Source organism: Oncorhynchus mykiss, chromosome 5, assembly GCF_057628025.1.
Source record: "Oncorhynchus mykiss isolate SJ-2025 chromosome 5, ASM5762802v1, whole genome shotgun sequence".
NCBI classification, from domain to species: domain Eukaryota; kingdom Metazoa; phylum Chordata; class Actinopteri; order Salmoniformes; family Salmonidae; genus Oncorhynchus; species Oncorhynchus mykiss.
In genome coordinates, this window is record NC_143026.1 from 93,869,323 (window position 1) to 93,892,320 (window position 22,998).

A 22,998-nucleotide genomic window follows, 5' to 3' on the forward strand; every position below is an offset into this window, starting at 1 on the left:
GGTGGTCCCAGTCCACCCCTAACCCCCCCTATATGCAGATTTAGTGCCCATTTCAGGTGGTCCCAGTCCACCCCTAACCCTCCCTATATGCAGATTTAGTGCCCATTTCAGGTGCTCCTAGTCTGCCCCTAACCCCCCCCCCCCCCCCCCCCCCAATATGCAGATTTAGTGCTCATTTCAGGTGGTCCCAGTAATACCATTAGCATCATCACTAACAATGGGTCAGCCGAGGTCATGTGAATGCTTGTCAACCTCCCAGCGTACGTTGACAAAATGTGTTGTGGTGTTGATTTATTGTAGTCTATTTATGATTGCCCTTTCTTTCCTGGGTTCATCTTTCATGGTTGCCACTGTGTGTTCAGCTGCTATGTCTTGAACCGGCTTTTGATGGAATAATGACACCTTTTTGAAAGACTTGTGTGATTTATCAGCAGAACACCTATTACCTCCTGTTGGATGTGTGTCAAGGAGGGAGGGAGGGTGTGAGGAGAGGAGGGTGTGTGTTCCTGCGTCTGTCTCACATTCACGGCTAAGTATCAGAAGAGTAACTTCCCTAATTCGTCATTCACATTGATGACAGGAGGTAAAAAAAATGTAGCAGATCGGTGATACTTGTCTGTCAGCGGTAGACTCAGACTTTTCCCCCCTAGCCTGTGTGTCAGATCCGCAACAGGCAAGATGAGTATCAATGGCTATAAAATAACCTACTGTCAAACTCTTTTTTTTAAAATGCTGAACTGTAAATGTAGAAAAACAAAAAGCAGAAACTTTTGTTGGATTGTCAATTTAAAAAAAAAGTTTAAACTGAACTATGCATATTAAAACAGTGACTCTGTTTGTTTATGATTATTTATTAAATATTTGTCCAAACAATTACATAAGACATTTCTTATTGTTGAATAAAAACAATCACCACGCTGCCGCCTGTAGAAAACAGGTCATGTGTGCCAAATATGGTCTTTTCATCATTACTTTCAAAACAATGCGCGCGTGGAGTTGTGGGCTGAGTTGTTGGCCCCGTTACATCACTGTGAGCCATAAAAGCTCATTGACACACTCACCAGAGTAGAACACTGTGGGACAGCTATTACCTCTTCGACACAGAGAAAGTCACTGCTGCTGAGTTCTTCTGCCCTGGACTGGACTGGACTCTCTCTCTCTCTCTCTGTCTCTCTGTCTCTCTCTCTGGATACCCTTTTACTCTTCACAGCAGAAGGAGATTTGTGTCAAAGATATGAAGAAACCAACATCTGTGTTTAGCAATATAAAGGTATGTTGTTTGGTATTATTTATCCTTCATGTTACTGTCATTTATTATTGGAGACATTTTGATTAAACACATAACCACCCCTCTTCATTTAGAAGAGTGTTTTTGGGGGTATCTTCTCCGGAACATAAAATATCTCTGATTTGGTAATAGCAACGTTTGATACCATACAGAGCTGCTCAGGTGACACTGAGCAACCAGGAAGCTTGATCACCCATCTCCTTTATTACTCATTCTGGGTACTGGTACATGCTTCATTTCATCGTCAACCTTGTTTTGTATGTCTGAATGATCAACATGGCTAATGAAAATACACGTGTCTTCAGTGGATATATAGCCTGCCCTGTACCATGAGATTGTGAACCTACATTCCTCTAGACATAATACACACTGTAGTTGCCTAAGGCTACAGATCCTCACCATGTTACTAGAGCAGTCTGTTATGTTTAATTTTTTTTTTTTAAATATAGAAGTTTATTCTAAATACTAATGACGTCACACAGTTATGTTAGCCACACCTGGATGTTTCAGTGCTGCATGTTTGCCCGAGGCGGAATAGTGTACCTTGTACCGCTTCAGTTGTCATTGTAGCAACAAATATTAGTGAAATGTCTTTTCCTCCCTTTGTTTGGTCTGTTTGACATAATATAGTTCATTACCCATCCTACCCTGGGGTGGGGGGGTGGGGGGTCTTTATCTTAATGAATGGGACGGATGTCACATCTGGTCTCACCAGTTTTTTTTAGTTTTTTTTTTTAGATATAGTCTATTCTTAGTCATTTTGTAAAAAAAAAGATATTATTAAGTCTTAAGTCACATTTTCTCTTCATTTTAAATAATGATTTAGTCTAGTTATTGTCAAAATGATGAAAACAGTGAGCCATTCTAGTCACATCACATTTGTTTTGCCTTGTTTACCTACAGTAAACATTAACCACTGACTTCCATGTGCACAAACATACAGAACTTGTCCTAGCGTTATTTTGTTCTGCATAACATCCTATTCTCTTCCCAACAGCAGAAATATGATAAACATATATATACGAATATTTAACCATTATCTGGCCATGTAAATTCCTAATGAGAGAGAGAGAGACAGAGAGAGAGAGACAGAGAGAGAAAGAGAGAGAGAGAGAGACAGAGAGAGAGAGACAGAGAGAGAGAGAGAGAGAGACAGAGAGAGAGAGACAGAGAGAGAGAGAGAGAGAGAGAGCGACAGAGAGAGACAGAGAGAGAGAGACCGAGACAGAGAGAGAGAAAGAGAGAGAGAGAGAGAGAGAGAGACAGAGAGAGAGACAGATAGAGACAGAGAGAGAGAGAGAGACAGAGAGAGAGACAGAGACACAGAGAGAGAGAGACAGAGAGAGAGAGAGAGAGAGAATCACCAGATTATGACACAAAGTATTGCCAAAGTCGTATGGGTTGCACCTCCATCTCTTGGTCGCGTCATTGACATTGTTATCAACGTTCAACAGTCGCTTCAGCCACACTGATGTCCAGAAATAGAGCGGGAGCTAATGACCGAGCGGGAGCTAATGACCGAGCGGGAGGTAATGACCGAGCGGGAGGTAATGACCGAGCGGGAGGTAATGACCGAGCGGGAGGTAATGACCGAGCGGGAGATAATGACCGAGCGGGAGGTAATGACCGAGCGGGAGGTAATGACCGAGCGGGAGGTAATGACCGAGCGGGAGATAATGACTGAGCGGGAGGTAATGACCGAGCGGGCTGCAGTGTTCTGGATAAGTTGCTAGAGACGCCCAGCCCTGAGAGCTGATAAGTTGCAAGGGGTTTGATGGCATGTTGTCCAGGGGCACTACAAGGTTCTTTGCATTCTGGGACAGCGTGGAGTTGTCAACCGTGACGGAGAGGTCTTGGAGCGGGCAGGCCTTCTCTAGGAGGAAGAGCAGCTCCGTCTTGTCGAGGTTGAGCTTGAGGTGGTGGGCCGACATCCAAACTGAGATATCTGCCAGGCACTCAGAGATGTGTGTCGCCGCCTGGGTGTCAGAAGGAGAAAAGTAGTTAATTGTCATCCACATAGCAATGATAGGAGAGACCATGTGAGGATATGACGTTTTAAAACGTTGTGTCCTGCTGAACTCGCCCCAGGTTTTGGTGTAAAGGGAGATGAGGAGAGGGCCTAGAACCGAGCCCTGGGGGACACCAGTAGTGAGAGTACATGTGCAGACACAGACCCTCTCCATTCCTCTCTTTCCTTCCTACAATAACTCGGCAGAACCGTCTTTGTTTCGGCGACGGTCTTAGTTTTGGCGACGAGACCGCCGCTGACACTGATGACCAAAACCACAACTGTCAAAAAATGGCCCCGCCCCTTTATCCTGGTTGACGTGTCAATAATCAGCTGCAAGATATGAGCAGTCAGCAGTTCACAGCAGTTCACACACCAAGTAGGCTAACAAGCAAAACGTTCTCGACCGTTGCAGATAGAAACGTAACGAACAGAGCCGACATCGTTCCTTATTCAACATGTCACAGAGGCGTGTTTGTTCTACATAGCATATTTCTACCTGAACGTTCTGAAACGTTGTGTCCTGCTGTACTCGCCCCCAGGTTGTTAGTTATAGCTAGCTAATGGAGGTACCACTGAACAAGGTGTAGCCTAAACAAATGTTTAACGGTCCCGTCCGCGAGTTGCCTAGTTTTATAACTGCCGGCGATATGCTTTATGATGGTTAAATGTGGCCCGCCAACGCACGATAGAAAGAAACAAACTATGCGCCGGTATTATGGGTCATATCTTTTCAACGGACGAATCAAGTAATTTTTTTATTAATTTTTTCCTCTAGGGAAAGAGGGAGACTTGGCTAGTACTTTGGCTACAGAACCTGGCTCTGAAATGCAATTGGGGAAAGTACGAGGGTTGAACGAGACTACAAATGCAAAAAACCTTTCTATACTCCAGGCAGATAAATACATTCTGTAGCTGTTGTAGACTGTTGATTTACTATTGAACTTAATGCTGCAATTGTTTTTAATTTGGTAAGCAGCTTGTGTTTTCAGCTTGTGTTTCGTAGCCCTCTCCTGCAGTCAAACGACCACATCGCCCTCTAGTGGCATTATGGGTGGAATGTTATTTATATTTTTCATAATTAATAAACATGTATTTTTAAAACCCCCGAAAATATGGGGTTTCTATGTCAAACGTGTTGTTATATTTCAGTCTTCTGTAATGTATATAATGTGTAATATTGGGATGCAAACTCAAAATTGAATACATTTCAACGTCTTTTTTTTTAAGCCCATAACCATGTGTGTGAGGTGTTTACTTTTGATTAAGACATACCAAAAAAGAGGTAAACGGTAGCTGGTTAGCTACGGTGAAGCAAGAGATTCGACTGGCATGAGATGTATAATTGGAGGCGTAGCTGGGGCGGAGCCTGTCTGTCAAACAGCTGGTGTAGGCAGAGCTGGGGCGGAGCCTGTCTGCCAACCAGCTGGTGTTGGCTGAGCTGGGGCGGAGCCTGTCTACCAACCAGCTGATGTAGGCGGAGCTGGGGTGGAGCCTGTCTGTCAACCAGCTGGTGTAGGCGGAGCTGGGGCGGAGCCTGTCTGTCAAACAGCTGGTGTAGGCGGAGCTGGGGCGGAGCCTGTCTGCCAACCAGCTGGTGTTGGCTGAGCTGTGTGTGTCGCGTCCTTCCCACTTCCTGAACAGAACTGCATCTGTGCTGCTAATATTAATTGTACTTATCCCTGAAAAACTTTAATTCTCTCCAACAAACTCTTGTCCAGTCCACTTAATAGTCAGCATTTTGTCAGAGATATGTTATTTTTTTAGGGGTAGATCAGCTTTAATAATATAGATAGATTGTGGCTTCAATCGATGTAATTGTCTGCATAATTTCTAATCCCCCATATACAGTGGGGTAAAAAAGTATTTAGTCAGCCACCAATTGTGCAAGTTCTCCCACTTAAAAAGATGAGAGGCCTGTAATTTTCATCATAGGTACACTTCAACTATGACAGACAAAATGAGAAAAAGAATTCATAAAATCACATTGTAGGATTTTTAAGGAATGTTTTTGCAAATTATGGTGGAAAGTAAGTATTTGGTCACCTACAAACAAGCAAGATTTCTGGCTCTCACAGACCTGTAACTTCTTCTTTAAGAGGCTCCTTTGTCCTCCACCTGTAATAATGACACCTGTTTGAACTTGTTATCAGTATAAAAGACACCTGTCCACAACCTCAAACAGTCACACTCCAAACTCCACTATGGCCAAGACCAAAGAGCTGTCAAAGGACACCAGAAACAAAATTATAGACCTCCACCAGGCTGGGAAGACTGAATCTGCAATAGGTAAGCAGCTTGGTTTGAAGAAATCAACTGTGGGAGCAATTATTAGGAAATGGAAGACGTACAAGACCACTGATAATCTCCCTCGATCTGAGGCTCCATGCAAGATCTCACCCCGTGGGATCAAAATGATCACAAGAACGGTGCAAAAATCCCAGAACCACACGGAGGGACCTAGTGAATGACCTGCATAGAGCTGGGACCAAAGTAACAAAGCCTACCATCAGTAACACACTATGCCGCCGGGGACTCAAATCCTGCAGTGCCAGACGTGTCCCCCTGCTTAAGCCAGTACATGTCCAGGCCCGTCTGAAGTTTGCTAGAGAGCATTTGGATGATCCAGAAGAAGATTGGGAGAATGTCATATGGTCAGATGAAACCAAAATATAACTTTTTGGTAAAAACTCAACTCGTCGTGTTTGGAGGACAAAGAATGCTGAGTTGCATCCAAGGAACACCATACTTACCCCCCCAAAACATCACTGCTCTAGAGGAGATCTGCATGGAGGAATGGGACAAAATACCAGCAACAGTGTGTGAAAACCTTGTGGAGACTTACAGAAAACATTTGACCTCTGTCATTGCCAACAAAGGGTTTATAACAAAGTATTGAGATAAACTTTTGTTATTGACCAAATACTTATTTTCCACCATAATTTTCAAATAAATTCATTAAAAATAGTTGAAGTGTACCTATGATGAAAATTACAGGCCTCTCTCATCTTTTTAAGTGGGAGAACTTGCACAATTGGTATGAACTAATGGAAAACAACAATTTGGCTTCTTCTTACAGCTTATACATTAGAAGTCGGAAGTTTACCTACACCTTAGCCAAATACATTTAAACTCAGTTTGTCCACAATTCCTGACATTTAATTCTAGTAAAAATTCCCTGTCTTAGTTCAGTTAGGATCACCACTTTATTATAAGAATGTGAAATGTCAGAATAATAGTAGATATATTTCAGCTTTTATTTCTTTCATCACATTCCCAGTGGGTCAGAAGTTTACATACACTGAATTAGTACTTGGTAGCATTGCCTTTAAATTGTTTAACTTGGGTCAAACGTTTCGGGTAGCCTTCCACAAGCTTCCAACAATAAATTGGGTGAATTTTGGCCCATTCCTCCTGACAGAGCTGGTGTAACTGAGTCAGGTTTGTAGGCCTCCTTGCTCACACACGCTTTTTCAGATCTGCCCACAAATTTTCTATAGGCTTGAGGTCAGGGCTTTGTGATGGCCACTCCAATTCTTTGACTTTGTTGTAATTAAACCATTTTGCCACAACTTTGGAAGTGTGCTTGGGGTCATTGTCCATTTGGAAGACCCATTTGCGACCAAGCTTTAACTTCCTGACTGATGTCTTGAGATGTTGCTTCAATATATCCACATAATTTTCCTACCTCATGACGCCATCTATTTTGTGAAGTGCACCAGTCCCTCCTGCAGCAAAGCACCCCCACAACATGATGCTGCCACCCCCGTGCTTCACGGTTGGGATGGTGTTCTTCGGCTTGCAAGCCTCCCCATTTTTCCTCCAAATATAATGATGGTCATTATGGCCAAACAGTTCCATTTTTGTTTCATCAGACCAGAGGACATTTCTCCAAAAAGTACGATCTTTGTCCTCATGTGCAGTTGCTAACCATAGTCTGGCTTTTTTATGGCGGTTTTAGAGCAGTGGCTTCTTCCTTGCTGAGCGGCCTTTCAGTTTATGTCGATATAGGACTCGTTTTACTGTGGATATAGATACTTTTGTACCTGTTTCCTCCAGCATCTTCACAAGCTCCTTTGCTTTTGTTCTGGGATTGATTTGCACTTCTCGCACCAAAGTCAAATCAAATCAAATTTTATTTTTCACATACACATGGTTAGCAGATGTTAATGCGAGTGTAGCGAAATGCTTGTGCTTCTAGTTCCGACAATGCAGTAATAACCAAGTACGTTCATCTCTAGGAGGCAAAACTGAGGGGTATGACGGCAGCGTGGTCCCATGGGGTTTATTCTTGTGTACTATTGTTTGTACAGATGAACGTGGTACCTTCAGGCATTTGGAAATTGCTCCCAAGGATGACCCAGACTTGTGGAGGTCTACAATTTTTTTTCTAAGATCTTGGCTGATTTCTTTTGATTTTCCCATTGATGTCAAGCAAAGAGGCACTGAGTTTTTCAAGGTAGGCCTTGAAAAACATCCACAGGTACACCTCCAACTTGCCAAAACTGTAATTTGTTAACAAGACATTTGTGGAGTGGTTGAAAAACGAGTTTAATTGACTCCAACCTAAGTGGATGTAAACTTTCGACTTCAACTGTAAATACTTAACTCAGAAAAAAAATAAACGTCCTCTCACTGTCAACTGCATTTATTTTCCGCAAACTCAACATGTGTAAATATTTGTATGAACATAACAAAATTTAATAACTGAGACATAAACTGAACAAGTATCACAGACATGTGACTAACAGAAATTGAATAATGTGTCCCTGAACAAAGGGGGGGTCAAAACCAAAAGTAGCAGTCAGTATCTGGTGTGGCCACCAGCTGCATTAAGTACTGCAGTGCATCTCCTCCTCATGGACTGCACCAGATTTGCTCAGTTCTTGCTGTGAGATGTTACCCCACTCTTCCACCAAGGCACCTGCAAGTTCCCAGACATTTCTGGGGGGAATGGCCCTAGCCCTCACCCTCCGATCCAACAGGTCCCAGACGTGCTCAATGGGATTGCAGAACACAGGCAGAACACAGGGAACAGGGAACTGAAAAAGGGACGTTTCTTTTTTTGCTGAGTTTATTTATATTTTACAGACAGTATATATTACATTATGTTTGTTTTTAGTCCCCGCCTTTGCCTACCCCCAACCCCTCCCATCTATCTCTGAACACCATCCAGTCCCATCCTTCAGCTACCCCCAACCCCTCCCATCTATCTCTGACCACCATCCAGTCCCATCCTTCAGCTACCCTCAACCCCTCCCATCTATCTCTGACCACCATCCAGTCCCATCCTTCAGCTACCATCAACCCCTCCCATCTCCCAACACCATCCAATCCCATCCTTCAGCTACCCCCAACCCCTCCCATCTATCTCTGACCACCATCCAGTCTCATCCTTCAGCTACCCGCAACCCCTCCCATCTATCTCTGACCACCATCCAGTCCCATCCTTCAGCTACCCTCAACCCCTCATATCTATCTCTGAACACCATCCAGTCCCATCCTTCAGCTACCATCAACCTCTCCCATCTATCTCTGACCACCATCCAGTCTCATCCTTCAGCTACCCTCAACCCCTCCCATCTATCTCTGAACACCATCCAGTCCCATCCTTCAGCTACCCTCAACCCCTCCCATCTATCTCTGAACACCATCCAGTCCCCCCATCCAGTCCCACCCTTGTAACATGCTACAGTCTTTACTCTGTAACATGCTACAGTATTTACTCTGTAGCAGGCTACAGTATTTACTCTGTAACAGGCTACAGTATTTACTCTGTAACAGGCTACAGTATTTACTCTAACAGGCTACAGCATTTACTCTGTAGCAGGCTACAGAATTTACTCTGTAGCAGGCTACAGTATTTACTCTGTAACAAGCTACAGTATTTACTCTGTAGCAGGCTACAGTATTTACTCTGTACCAGGCTACATTATTTACTCTGTAGCAGGCTACAGTATTTACTCTGTAACAGGCTACAGTATTTACTCTGTAACAGGCTACAGTATTTACTCTGTAGCAGGCTACAGTATTTACTCTGTAGCAGGCTACAGTATTTACTCTAACAGGCTACAGTATTTACTCTGTAGCAGGCTACAGTATTTACTCTGTAGCAGGCTACAGTATTTACTCTGTAGCAGGCTACAGTATTTACTCTGTAGCAGGCTACAGTATTTACTCTAACAGGCTACAGTATTTACTCTAACAGGCTACAGTATTTACTCTAGCAGGCTACTGTATTTACTCTAACAGGCTATAGTATTTATTCTGTACACTAATCCCAGGATAGATTAACCCTAAATGCTCTTGTTTTGAGCCAGATACTTTAATCAATGTATCAGAGTTCATATGAATTGATGATACTCCCTTTCCTCGTGCTTTCTTATTTCTTTAGGTTTCTTGTGCTTTGACCTGTCAATTATGGGCATATTATTGAGTTGTAGCGGATAAATAATTCCCTTTAATAAATAAGAGGAACGTACAGATGGAGGCGTTTACAACACCAGAGTTCATTGCAACTCACTGCATTTGTCAAGCCATAGATTTGACAGTGAATGTGCTGTGATGACTGATAAAACTAGTAATTTATCTGTAATATTTGGGTTGGAGTGGATATTTCTCGTAAATCAACTACTCATTTCTAATCTGAGCTGTTGGCTAGAGACAGTATTGGGTAGTTTACAACCTGTCACTGTGAATGAGCAGTGTGTTGTTACAATGTAAATGACCCCTCTGCTGTTTGTGTTTTGAGAGAAGAGATGGCTGGGAGAAGGACTGTCAGAGTCTGTCCAAAACCATGTTGCATCCAAATACACTCTGAGTCTGTGTGTTGTTTTCCTGTGGTTTCCACAGGGCACAGGGTAGGACTGGTGTAGGTCATAGGGCACAGGGTAGGACTGGGGTTGGTCACAGGGCACAGGGTAGGACTGGGTTAGGTCACAGGTTACAGGGTAGGACTGGGGTTGGTCATAGGGCACAGGGTAGGACTGGGGTTGGTCACAGGTTACAGGGTAGGACTGGGGTTGGTCATAGGGCACAGGGTAGGACTGGGGTTGCTCACAGGTTACAGGGTAGGACTGGGGTTGGTCATAGGGCACAGGGTAGGACTGGGGTTGGTCACAGGGAACAGGGTAGGACTGGGGTAGGTCACAGGTTACAGGGTAGGACTGGGGTAGGTCACAGGTTACAGGGTAGGACTGGGGTTGGTCATAGGGCACAGGGTAGGACTGGGGTTGGTCACAGGGCACAGGGTAGGACTGGGGTTGGTCACAGGGCACAGGGTAGGACTGGGGTAGGTCACAGGTTACAGGGTAGGACTGGGGTTGGTCACAGGGCACAGGGTAGGACTGGGGTTGGTCACAGGGCACAGGGTAGGACTGCGGTTGGTCACGGGGCAGAACTGCAGTAGGACACAGGGTACAGGGTAGGACTGCAGTAGGTTACCGGGCACAGGGTAGTACTGCGGTAGGTCACAGGGTAGGACTGTGGTTGGTCACAGTGTACAGGGTAGGACTGTGGTTGGTCACAGTGTACAGGGTAGGACTGCGGTTGGTCACAGGGTACAGGGTAGGACTGCGGTTGGACACAGGGTACAGGGTAGGACTGCAGTATGTTACCGGGCACAGGGTAGGACTGCGGTAGGTTACAGGGCACAGGGTAGGACTGCGTTAGGGCACAGGGTACAGGGTAGGATTGCGGTAGGTCACAGGGAACATGGTAGGACTGCAGTAGGTCACAGGTTACAGGGTAGGAATGTGGTAGGTCACAGGTTACAGGGTAGGAATGCGGTAGGTTACAGGGTATGAATGCGGTAGGTCACAGGGCACAGGGTAGGACTGTGGTAAGTCACAGGGTAGGACTGCAGTAGGTCACAGGTTATTGGGGTAGGACTGCGGTAGGTCACAGTACACAGGGTGGGATTGCGGTAGGTTACAGTGTACAGGGTAGGACTGCGGTAGGTCACAGTGCACAGGGTGGGATTGCGGTAGGTCCATTTAGATACAGATTTCCTCCATCCCTATGGTACATGTTATATCACAACGTACACACACACACACACACACACACACACACACACACACACACACACACACACACACACCCAAACCACGTTGTCCAGCTCCCACCCCAGATGTGTACAGCAGAAAGGTGTGTGTGTGTGAGTGATCACGCTGTGCTCCATCAGTGTGTGGGCATGTCAGTTCTAGTGCTGGTAGCAGTAACCAGGTAGTCCGTCAGTGTTGTTGAGACCTCGTGCGTCTGTATGACGCAGCGTAGCAGTGATAGATACGTGCAGTCTGATTACTCTTCATGTGCTGGTAGCATTGGGATCCCTTCCAATTGCCAAGTGTCTCACGTATCTTACCGTAATTGTAGGCTGTGAAATCACAGATGAACACAAACACTGACACACCATTTCCTACAGCGTAGATATTTCCTCTCTGTATCACTCAGCCTGGATACTCTGTATCACTCAGCCTGGATACTGCCTCCCTGTATCACTCAGCCTAGATACTGCCTCTGTATCACTCAGCCTAGATACTGCCTCTGTATCACTCAGCCTAGATACTCTGTATCACTCAGCCTAGATACTGCCTCTGTATCACTCAGCCTAGATACTGCCTCTGTATCACTCAGCCTAGATACTGCCTCTGTATCACTCATCCTAGATACTGCCTCTGTATCACTCAGCCTAGATACTGCCTCTGTATAACTCAGCCTAGATACTCTGTATCACTCAGCCTAGATACTGCCTCTCTGTATCGCTCAGCCTAGATACTCTGTATCACTCAGCCTAGATACTGCCTCTGTATCACTCAGCCTAGATACTGCCTCTGTATCACTCAGCCTAGATACTGCCTCCGTGTATCACTCAGCCTAGATACTGCCTCTCTGTATCACTCAGCCTAGATACTGCCTCTCTGTATCACTCAGCCTAGATACTGTCTACGTGTATCACTCAGTTTCCAAACGCTTGCTCTATACTGAAAGTGACCCTCTTCTCAGGCATAAGAGAAAAGTGGAAGTTTAGGGTTAATATATAAGAAGAAATGTTGTTTCGCAAAAAAATAACATTTTATAGGAAATAGTGTGTTCCTCTTTTCAGAAACCAGTATCAGAAAACTGATGCGTGAAACCTATACTGTTTACTATGTAGAAAAGATGTATCAATGCTCAAAATTCATAGTAGACCTAATCACTCCTTCACATGCACTGTATGTAGCCACAACTATTTTAATTACAACAATGTTAAGGAATGAATGTTAATTGATCAGAAGAATGTGCAAAATGGTTTTGTTGCAAAAAAAATCTGTGACGTTCTAGCCTCTGATAGAATCTATAAAGCCAGAACATTTGGCTACCTTTCTGACAGATGGACTTGGCCTGGAAACTGAAGATAATATATTTTCTCCTAAACTTTGCTTTAGTCGCATGAGTAAAAATGTGTTAAATAGGTTCAGGCAGTCAGACATGTCAACGGAGGTTTCAAAAAAAGTTAATTGTGAAAAATGTGTCACTTTTATGACAATCCACCCAACTTATCGCAACACAGAAGGGACATGGCTTTGGACTTGAAATATTAAGAGAACATTCTGTTTTTCATCTCAGTAGTTCACTGAGCTTATCTCTCTTCTGTTGGTTTGCTAGTGGCTACACCCTCTGGGTACAGAAAAGGCTTGTGTACTAAATGACACCCTATTCCCTATTTAGTGCACTACTTTTGACCAGAGCCCATAGATGAATAGGGTTCCCTTTTGGGACACAGACAAGGTGTGTCTTTCTGACTGCTTCGTACCTCTGCTCAGTTCTGTCCTGAGAGGTCAACCTCATGCTGCTACCTCTGTTAACAAGTCTATCTCTCTCTCGCTCTTTATTTATTTATCTCTCTCTCTGTCTCTCTCTTGCTCTCTCTCTCCCTTTCTCTCTCCCTTTCTCTCTCTCTCTCTCTCTCTCTCTATCTCTCTCTCTCTCTTTCTCCCTTTCTCCCTTTCTTTCTCTCTCTCTCTCTCTCTCTCTCTCTCTCCCTTTCTCTCTCTCTCTCTCTCTCTCTCTCTCTCTCTCTTTCTCCCTTTCTCCCTTTCTTTCTCTCTCTCTCTCTCTCTCTCTCCCTTTCTCTCTCTCTCTCTCTCTCCCTTTCTCTCTCTCTCTGTCTCTCTCCCTTTCTCTCTCTCTCTCCTTTTCTCTCTCTGTCTCTCTCTCTCCCTTTCTCTCTCTCGCTCTCTCTCTTTCTCTCTCTCTCTGTCTCTCTCTCTCCCTTTCTCTCTCTCTCTCTCTCTCCTTTTCTCTCTCTGTCTCTCTCTCTCCCTTTCTCTCTCTCTCTGTCTCTCTCCCTTTCTCTCTCTCTCTCCTTTTCTCTCTCTCTCTCTCTCTTTCTCTCTCTCTCTGTCTCTCTCTCTCCCTTTCTCTCTCTCTCTCTCTCTCCTTTTCTCTCTCTGTCTCTCTCTCTCCCTTTCTCTCTCTCTCTCTCTCTCTCTCTCTCTCTCTCTCTCTCTCTCTCTCTCTCCTGGTTTAATCTTTCCCTATGACCTGCTACCTTCAACCAGTGACAGCATTTTAAAAGATATATAGATTTATTTCACCTTTATTTAACCAGGTATTTATATATATAACCCTAACCCTTTATTTATCCAGGTAGGCTAGTTGAGAACAAGAACTCATTTACAACTGCGACCTGGCCAAGATAAAGCAAATAAGTACAACACAAACAACAACGCAAACATACAGTCAATAAAACAATAGAGAAAAAGTATGTACAATGTGCGCAAATGAGGTAAGACTAGGGAGGTATGTTCTGTTCTCATACACACACACACACACACACACACACACACACACACACACACACACACACACACACACACACACTCTGTTTGTTTGTGCTCATACACCAGTAAATCACCAGTTAGCTGGATCGTTATCCACAGGCCTGATTGGAGGAGAGGAGGATTCCATTGCGTCATGATGTTCCTGTGTAGCAGAGCCCTTTCAAGTCCATTCACCACAACGTTGGATCTGCTTTTCACTTTCAAGTCTTTCTGAGGCTCAAGGGCTGTGTGTAAAGTAAATGGAGCTAGTCTTTGCGTGTTGCTTAACTAATCACTCAACTAGTTAGAAAACAATCCTTCGGTAATTGATACATGACCTGCCGGTCAAAGGTCAAAGGTCAAAGGTAAGTGTATTGAGCAGCTGTTGTCATTGGAAACAGTTGTTTCCAAGTGTTCCTGTTAAATCATGACTTTTGTGACAATGAAAAGATGCACATTTGTGTGTTTGTCATGTGTGACAGAGTGAGTAATCATCAGAATCACCTTGTCATTACAGTGACTCACAGTACAGCACGTGATTCAACGTGAGTCATGACTTAGTTTAGTCTTTTACACAATACAGTTTTAGTTAAATGTATACATTTTTTTAAAACAACCACACATAAACCTGATGAATACATACTACTACTACATGTACATGAGTAGAATCATGGAGGATAAAGTCTGAGATTGTCACGATTGTTGAAATGGACGGACCAAGGCGTAGCTTGGTTTGAGTTCCACATATTTATTTACAATGAAACTTCTTCAACCAAACAATAAACAAGCAACACACCGTGACAATCAGCTCCCTCCTCCAATCAGCTCCCTGCCCCAATTAGCTCCCTCCTCCAATCAGCTCCCTGCCCCAATTAGCTCCCTCCCCCAATTAGCTCCCTCCTCCAATCAGCTCCCTCCCCCAATCAGCTCCCTCCCCCAATTAGCTCCCTTCTCCAATCAGCTCCCTGCCCCAATTAGCTCCCTACCCCAATTAGCTCCCTCTCTCAATTAGCTCCCTGCCCCAATTAGCTCCCTGCCCCAATTAGCTCCCTACCCCAATTAGCTCCCTGCCCCAATTAGCTCCCTGCCCCAATTAGCTCGCTACCCCAATCAGCTCCCTGCCCCAATTAGCTCCCTGCCCCAATTAGCTCCCTGCCCCAATTAGCTCCCTGCCCCAATTAGCTCCCTACCCCAATTAGCTCCCTCCCTCAATTAGCTCCCTGCACCAATTAGCTCCCTGCCCCAATTAGCTCCCTGCCCCAATTAGCTCCCTGCCCCAATTAGCTCCCTACCCCAATTAGCTCCCTCCCTCAATTAGCTCCCTCCCTCAATTAGCTCCCTGCCCCAATTAGCTCCCTACCCCAATTAGCTCCCTCCCCCAATTAGCTCCCTGCCCCAATTAGTTCCCTGCCCCAATTAGCTCCCTGCCCCAATTAGCTCCCTCCCTCAATTAGCTCCCTCCCTCAATTAGCTCCCTGCCCCAATTAGCTCCCTACCCCAATTAGCTCCCTCCCTCAATTAGCTCCCTGCCCCAATTAGCTCCCTGCCCCAATTAGCTCCCTCCCTCAATTAGCTCCCTGCCCCAATTAGCTCCCTCCCTCAATTAGTTCCCTGCCCCAATTAGCTCCCTGCCCCAATTAGCTCCCTCCCTCAATTAGTTCCCTGCCCCAATTAGCTCCCTCCCTCAATTAGCTCCCTGCCCCAATTAGCTCCCAAAGTCTGGGACTTGGAAATAGAATGGCACGGGAAGGGAAGGGAAGGGAAGGGAAGGGAAGGGAAGGGAATGGCAGCCGTTTAAAAAGGCCAATTGTGCGTATTTTGTGTGTATTGTTTTTGTTTTGCACTGAACGTAACTTTTTTTTTTGTGCATAACGTTTGACCGAAAAACAAGCTTCTGGACATCAGAACTGTCACGCCCTGACCATAGAGAGTCTTTTTATTCTCTATTTTGGTTAGGTCAGGGTGTGACTAGGGTGAGTGATCCAGTGCATTTATTTCTATGTTGGCCTGGTGTGGTTCCCAATCAGAGGCAGCTGTTTATCGTTGTCTCTGATTGGGGATCATATTTAGGCAGCCATTTCCCCACTGGTTTCTGTGGGATCTTGTTTCTGTGTAGTTGCCTGTGAGCACGGCTTGAGCTTCACGTTTCGTTTATTCTTCTTTGTTGTTTTTGTGAGTTTCATTTGATTAAACATGTGGAACTCTATGTACACTGCGTCTTGGTCCGTTGTTTCATTACACGATTGTGACAAGAACAGCTATCACTAATCTCCATTTGGACGAGGACTTCTACTTCAAACTCGAAGACGAGACTACGTCAGAGGGTGGAGAAATCGCCTTTACCCTCTTCGATTATATTGGCGAACGTGCAATCACTGGAGAATAAACTGGATGAGCTACCTCAATTACCTTGTACCCCTGCACATAAATTCTGTACTGGTACCCCGTGTATATAGCAACGTTATCGTTACTCGTTTATTTGTCCTTTTGTTACTTTTTTTTCCTTCTTTAAAAAAAAAAACAGTTTCTCTTATTTTTATTTCTACATTGTTGGGAAGGAACCATAAGTAATCGTTTCACTGGTAGTCTACACCGGTGTTTTACGAAGTATTATGACAAATACTTTTTGGGTTAGCCATCTAGATTTGCTTTCAAACCTGAAACATATAATATTTGAATGTTTCTATTTTCACGGTTAGAGAGGCAGTAAAAAATATTTGATCCTTAAGTCTACAAAACTCTGAATTATAGCTCTACCCCCGAGGTACCCCGAGGTTTACATAGCAGTAGAGGATAATGTTGCCGGACTTGCCGTTCAAAACTAAATCGCAAAACAAAACAACAAAAACAAATTCAGCTCGTTTGGTTGCCTGAGCAACAAGCAGGTCTAGTCAAAACATTATCAATTAAAACTTTAATAGTTACAGGGACGACGTTGTATCTGTTGTGTGAGCTAACTGAGCCAGGATTTAGTAGGAACGGTAAGCTTTCCAGAATCAGACTGAGGTTACCTTCCAAATAGCTCCCTATCCCCCTACATAGTGCACTAAATAGGGCTCCGGTCAATTGTGACACACTACAGTTGGGAGATGATTGTGCATCAGCCTGTCACTCGGCAGCTGGTAAATAGATTTACTACTGATGTTTTCATAATCCACTTCTAAACCTCAACATGTCCCCTCAGGCCTGGGATCAAATATAATACAATTTTATTTGTCACGAGCTTCATAAACAACAGCTGTAGACTAACAGTGAAATACTTACTTACGGGTCCTTTTCTAACAATTCAGAGAGAAAGATAAAAACGTTTTGAAATAGTGACATGAGGAATAACTAGAGTGAATAGCGAAAATAACATGGCTTCATACAGGAAGTACCAGGTAATAACGTGGCTTTATACAGGAAGTGCCAGGTAATAACGTGGCTTTATACAGGAAGTACCAGGTAATAACGTGGCTTTATACAGGAAGTACCAGGTAATAACGTGGCATTATACAGGAAGTACCAGGTAATAACGTGGCTTTATACAGGAAGTACCAGGTAATAACATGGTTATATACAGGGAGTACCAGGTAATAACTTGGCTATATACAGGGAGTACCAAGTAATAACATGGCTATATACAGGAAGTACCAGGTAATAACATGGTTATATACAGGGAGTACCAGGTAATAACATGACTATATACAGGAAGTACCAAGTAATAACATGGCTATATACAGGAAGTACCAGGTAATAACATGGTTATATACAGGCAGTGCCAGGTAATACCATGGCTTTATACAGGGAGTACCAAGTAATAACATGGCTATATACAGGAAGTACCAGGTAATAACATGGCCAAGTACAGGAAGTACCCGGTAATAACATGGCTATATACAGGAAGTACCAGGTAATAACATGGCTATATACAGGAAGTACCAGGTAATAACGTGGCATAATACAGGAAGTACCAGGTAATAACGTGGCTTTATACAGGAAGTACCATGTAATAATGTGGCTTTATACAGGAAGTACCAGGTAATAACTTGGCTATATACAGGGAGTACCAAGTAATAACATGGCTATATACAGGAAGTACCAGGTAATAACATGGTTATATACAGGGAGTACCAGGTAATAACATGACTATATACAGGAAGTACCAAGTAATAACATGGCTATATACAGGGAGGTAATAACATGGGTATATACTGGAAGTACCAGGTAATAACATGGCTTAATACAGGAAGTACCAAGTAATAACATGGCTATATACAGGAAGTATCAGGTAATAACATGGTTATATACAGGCAGTGCCAAGTACAGGAAGTACCCGGTAATAACATGGCTATATACAGGAAGTACCAGGTAATAACATGGCTATATACAGGATGTACCATGTAATAACATGACTATATACAGGATGTACCAGGTAATTACATGGCTATATACAGGAAGTACCATGTAATAACATGGCCATATACAGGAACAACTTTACTTACTCATATTTATCTACTTTGAAACTACGTAGCATGTTAGCTAACCCTTCCCCTAACCCTAACCTTAACCCTTTAATCTTACTCCGAGCTAGCATTAGCCACCTAGCCACCAAGTTAAAGTTAGCAACAACACATTTCAATTCGTAGCGTATTGCACGAAACGGTTGATGGGCATCCACAGATGGATACATACCATACGAAACGTAACATATCATACAGACTGATACGAAATGCTCTGAGACCAGGTTGGTGCAGGAGATTTAGTGCAAAAAAGTGTTTGGGTGTGTATGTGTGTGTTGGGGTGTGTATGTGTGTGTTGGGGTGTGTATGTGTGTGTTGGGATGTGTGTGTTGGGGTGTGTATGTGTTTTGTGGTCAGTATGTGTTTTGGGGTGTGTATGTGTGTGTGTTGTGGTCTGTATGCGTGTTGGGGTGTGTTTGTGTGTGTGTTGGGGTGTGTGTTGGGGTGTTTGTGTGTGTGTTGTGGTCTGTATGTGTGTTGGGGTGTGTGTGTGTGTTGGTGTGTGTTAGTGTGTGTTTGTGTGTGTTGGTGTGTGTTGGGGTGTGTTGGGGTGTGTGTTGGGGTATGTGTTGGTGTGTGTGTGTGTGTTGGGGTGTGTGTTGGGGTGTGTGTTGGGCTGTGTGTTGGGGTGTGTGTTGGTGTGTGTTGGGGTGTGTGTGTGTGTGTAGTGCACTACTATGGGCCCTGGTCAAAAAAAAGTGCACTGCTGTAAAACGCTGATTCTCAAACAGCCTCCTGTCCCGTTTAACAGCCGGAGCAACAGCTACAGTGTCTACAGACGTGTGATTAGTTAAGCAAATAAATGCCAGGTTTGAAGTAAATGCCGTGTCTAAATGAATTGCTTAAAGAGGACCACAAATTGTTCACAAGGTTTCACGTTTGATTGGTTACATTAAATAATTCAGTCATCACTCAAAACAATGATGGGAATTATTCACTTTTTAATCGGCAGTAAGAAACTGTTAATCATTGACTGCTAACAGCTAAGATCTTCCCGCTAACTGGCAAACACAAAGAAAACGGACTACAACTTCAGTCAACAATTACAGAACCCAGAAATTGGCAGAGTGAAAAATTGCAGAAAATGCACAGTCAGGGAAGAGAATAACTATTCTGTCAAGGATTATATATGTTTTATGGAATTATGGAATTAAATAATGAACTATGCAAATGAGCGAAAGCTGTGTGAATGAAAGGAAATAGAGGCCTGGCTCAAATAGAGGCCTGGCTAATATAGAGGCCTGGCTAATATAGAGGCCTGGCTAATATAGAGGCCTGTTGCTTCAGTGATTTAATGTAAATAAACGCTGGGGATATGAATTTAAGTTTTTACCGTAAATAGGGATTAAGGGTGCCATTTGGGAGTCAGGCTCAGCATGTTTGAAAGGGTGTCACAGTGACGTCTGTGCCCATCTGACTGACAGACAGACAGACAGACAGACAGACAGACAGACAGACAGACAGACAGACAGACAGACAGACAGACAGACAGACAGACAGGTATAACAGACATACATACTGTACATACATACATACAGACAGACAGACAGACAGACAGACAGACAGACAGACACAGACAGACAGACAGACAGACAGACAGACAGACAGACAGACAGACAGACAGACAGACAGACAGACAGACAGACAGACAGACAGACAGGTATAACAGACATACAGACATACAGACAGACATACATACATACATACATACATACATACATACAGACAGACATACATACAGACAGACAGACAGACAGACAGACAGACAGGACAGGACAGACCCAGTCCCCTCCCAGTTCCAGACCACTGGGCAGCAGCCAATGTAAATTTCATCACAGCTTGTCTTTGTGTCAGAGAAAAAAGATCCAAAGACAAGATTGTAAGCAAAGCAAACTTAAGTGATTCACTCCTCTCTTGAAGCGAAGTACAGGGTAAACAAACAGCTTAGCGTTCCTTAGACCTCCACGTACTGTTCTCTACTATAAGTTAAGTAAACCCACTGTTCTTTTGTATGTTCCTTTTTAAGACCTCTCTCTCAATATGAGAGAAAAAAGAACACAGAATGGGCATCAACACTGTCACACTGCCATCATCAATCACTGAACGCTATACTTTAATGTTTGTAAAGCATTGTACCTTTCGCAATGTGAACCAGTTGGATCTGGAAAGATGAGACAACATACGAGCTCTACCTGGAGATTACTCCTCCTAGCCTTTTATGGAAAAGCTAGGAGGATTAAGCAGTGAACTTTCAGGCAGAATAGGAGAAAATAGATTCAGTTTCCAATTGAAAACATTTTGACTGCAACTCCAGGTTGACATTTTTCATCCGCGACCTACAGTGTCTTCAGATGTATCTCAGCCAACCAGCTGGTGACGTCTGTGACCTACAGTGTCTTCAGATGTATCTCAGCCAACCAGCTGGTGACGTTTGCGACCTACAGTGTCTTCAGATGTATCTCAGCCAACCAGCTGGTGACATCAATGACCTACAGTGTCTTCAGATGTATCTCAGCCAACCAGCTGGTGACGTCGGCGACCTACAGTGTCTTCAGATGTATCTCAGCCAACCAGCTGGTGACGTTCTTGACCTACAGTGTCTTCAGATGTATCTCAGCCAACCAGCTGGTGACGTTCTTGACCTACAGTGTCTTCAGATGTATCTCAGCCAACCAGCTGGTGACATCCGCGACCTACAGTGTCTTCAGATGTATCTCAGCCAACCAGCTGGTGACGTCGGCGACCTACAGTGTCTTCAGATGTATCTCAGCCAACCAGCTGGTGACGTTCTTGACCTACAGTGTCTTCAGATGTATCTCAGCCAACCAGCTGGTGACGTCGGCGACCTACAGTGTCTTCAGATGCATCTCAGCCAACCAGCTGGTGACGTTCTTGACCTACAGTGTCTTCAGATGTATCTCAGCCAACCAGCTGGTGACGTCGGCGACCTACAGTGTCTTCAGATGTATCTCAGCCAACCAGCTGGTGACGTCGGCGACCTACAGTGTCTTCAGATGTATCTCAGCCAACCAGCTGGTGACGTTCTTGACCTACAGTGTCTTCAGATGTATCTCAGCCAACCAGCTGGTTTCATAACAGCCAGGTTTTCAACTGCTGTAAGCTACAGCGCTCTGAGTCTGTCGTCTCAGTCAGGAGCAGATGATGGAAACTCACTGACACTGGCAAACATAATCCTCTTTTTTTACTCTAAGTGCATCTCAAACGGTTCCTTATTCCCTAGATAGTCCACAACTTTTTTTTTCCAGAGCCCAAAGGTCAAAGGGTAATGCACTCTGTTGGTAGCAGGATGCCATTTGGGACATAGACAATAACGTTGTAATTAATTGTTGTTACTTTAGCTGGGTCTGGGTCTGGACTAGACAGCTGATGTGGGATGTGTTGCGTACTTTGGCTGGAGGCTAAAATAAAGGCTGTCCATCCATAGGCTGTCCATTTTCTCTATCTCTCTTCTCATTCTCTCTCTCGCTCTGTCTCTCTCTCCTGCGTCTCTCTCTCTCTTCTCATTCTCTCTCTCTCTGTCTCTCTCTCCTGCGTCTCTCTCTCTCTTCTCATTCTCTCTCTCTGTCTCTCTCTCCTGCGTCTCTATCTCTCCTAACTCTCTCTCTCTCTCCTGCCTCTCTCTCTCTCTCTCCTGCCTCTCTCGCTCTCCTGCCTCTCTCTCTCTCTCTCTCTAATGCCTCTCTCTCTCTCTTGCCTCTCTCTCTCTCCTGCCTCTCTCTCTCTCCTGCCTCTCTCTCTCTCTCCTGCCTCTCTCTCTCTCCTGCCTCTCTCTCTCTCTCCTGCCTCTCTCTCTCTCCTGCCTCTCTCTCTCTCTCTCTCTCTCCTGACTCTCTCTCTCTCCTCTCTCTCTCTCTCTCCTGCCTCTCTCTCCTGCCTCTCTCTCTCTCCTGCCTCTCTCTCTCTCCTGCATCTCTCTCTCTCCTGCCTCTGTCTCTCTCTCTCTCTCTCTCTCTCTCTCTCTCTCTCTTTTGCCTCTTTCTCTCCATCTCTCTCTCTCTCTCTCTCTCTAACGTATTGTCTCTCTCTATCTAGCTGTTTGTGCTGTGTCATGGCCTGCTGCAGCTCACCCAGCTGCTCTACAGTTCCTACTTTAAGAGCACCATCACCACCATCGAGAGACGCTTTGGCCTCAGCAGTTTCTCCTCTGGCACCATCTCCTCTCTGCACGAGGTAAGAGCCAACCAGTAACCACAGCTCGGTAAAGAAGTCATGTTAGATTCATCTCAGGTGGTGGTTAAAGAGTAGAAATGCATAAGCACTGGGTGGTGTTGTGATATGACTCGTTATATTAGTATTATGTGAGTATGCCACCCGCTTTTGTTGAAGCGCTGTCCGAGCCTTGCTACTAAGATAACGAGTAGAAAACAAGCAGCC

At 44.4% G+C, this 22,998-nt stretch overlaps 1 protein-coding gene across 2 annotated transcripts in view; it reads left to right on the plus strand.

Annotated features, from left to right (window-relative positions):
• The first annotated feature begins 890 nt into the window (after positions 1–890).
• Positions 891–22,998, plus strand: part of LOC110524858 (solute carrier organic anion transporter family member 2A1) — a 54,331-nt gene continuing 32,223 nt past the window's right edge. For both annotated transcript variants that reach the window (XR_016496382.1, XM_036978934.2), the window contains exons 1-2: positions 891–1,270; positions 22,657–22,794. Coding sequence is in view for 1 of the 2 variants with exons in the window: in XM_036978934.2 (XP_036834829.2) it covers positions 1,235–1,270; positions 22,657–22,794 (174 nt within the window). In the remaining variant the exon portion in view is untranslated. The remainder of the gene's footprint in view (positions 1,271–22,656; positions 22,795–22,998) is intronic.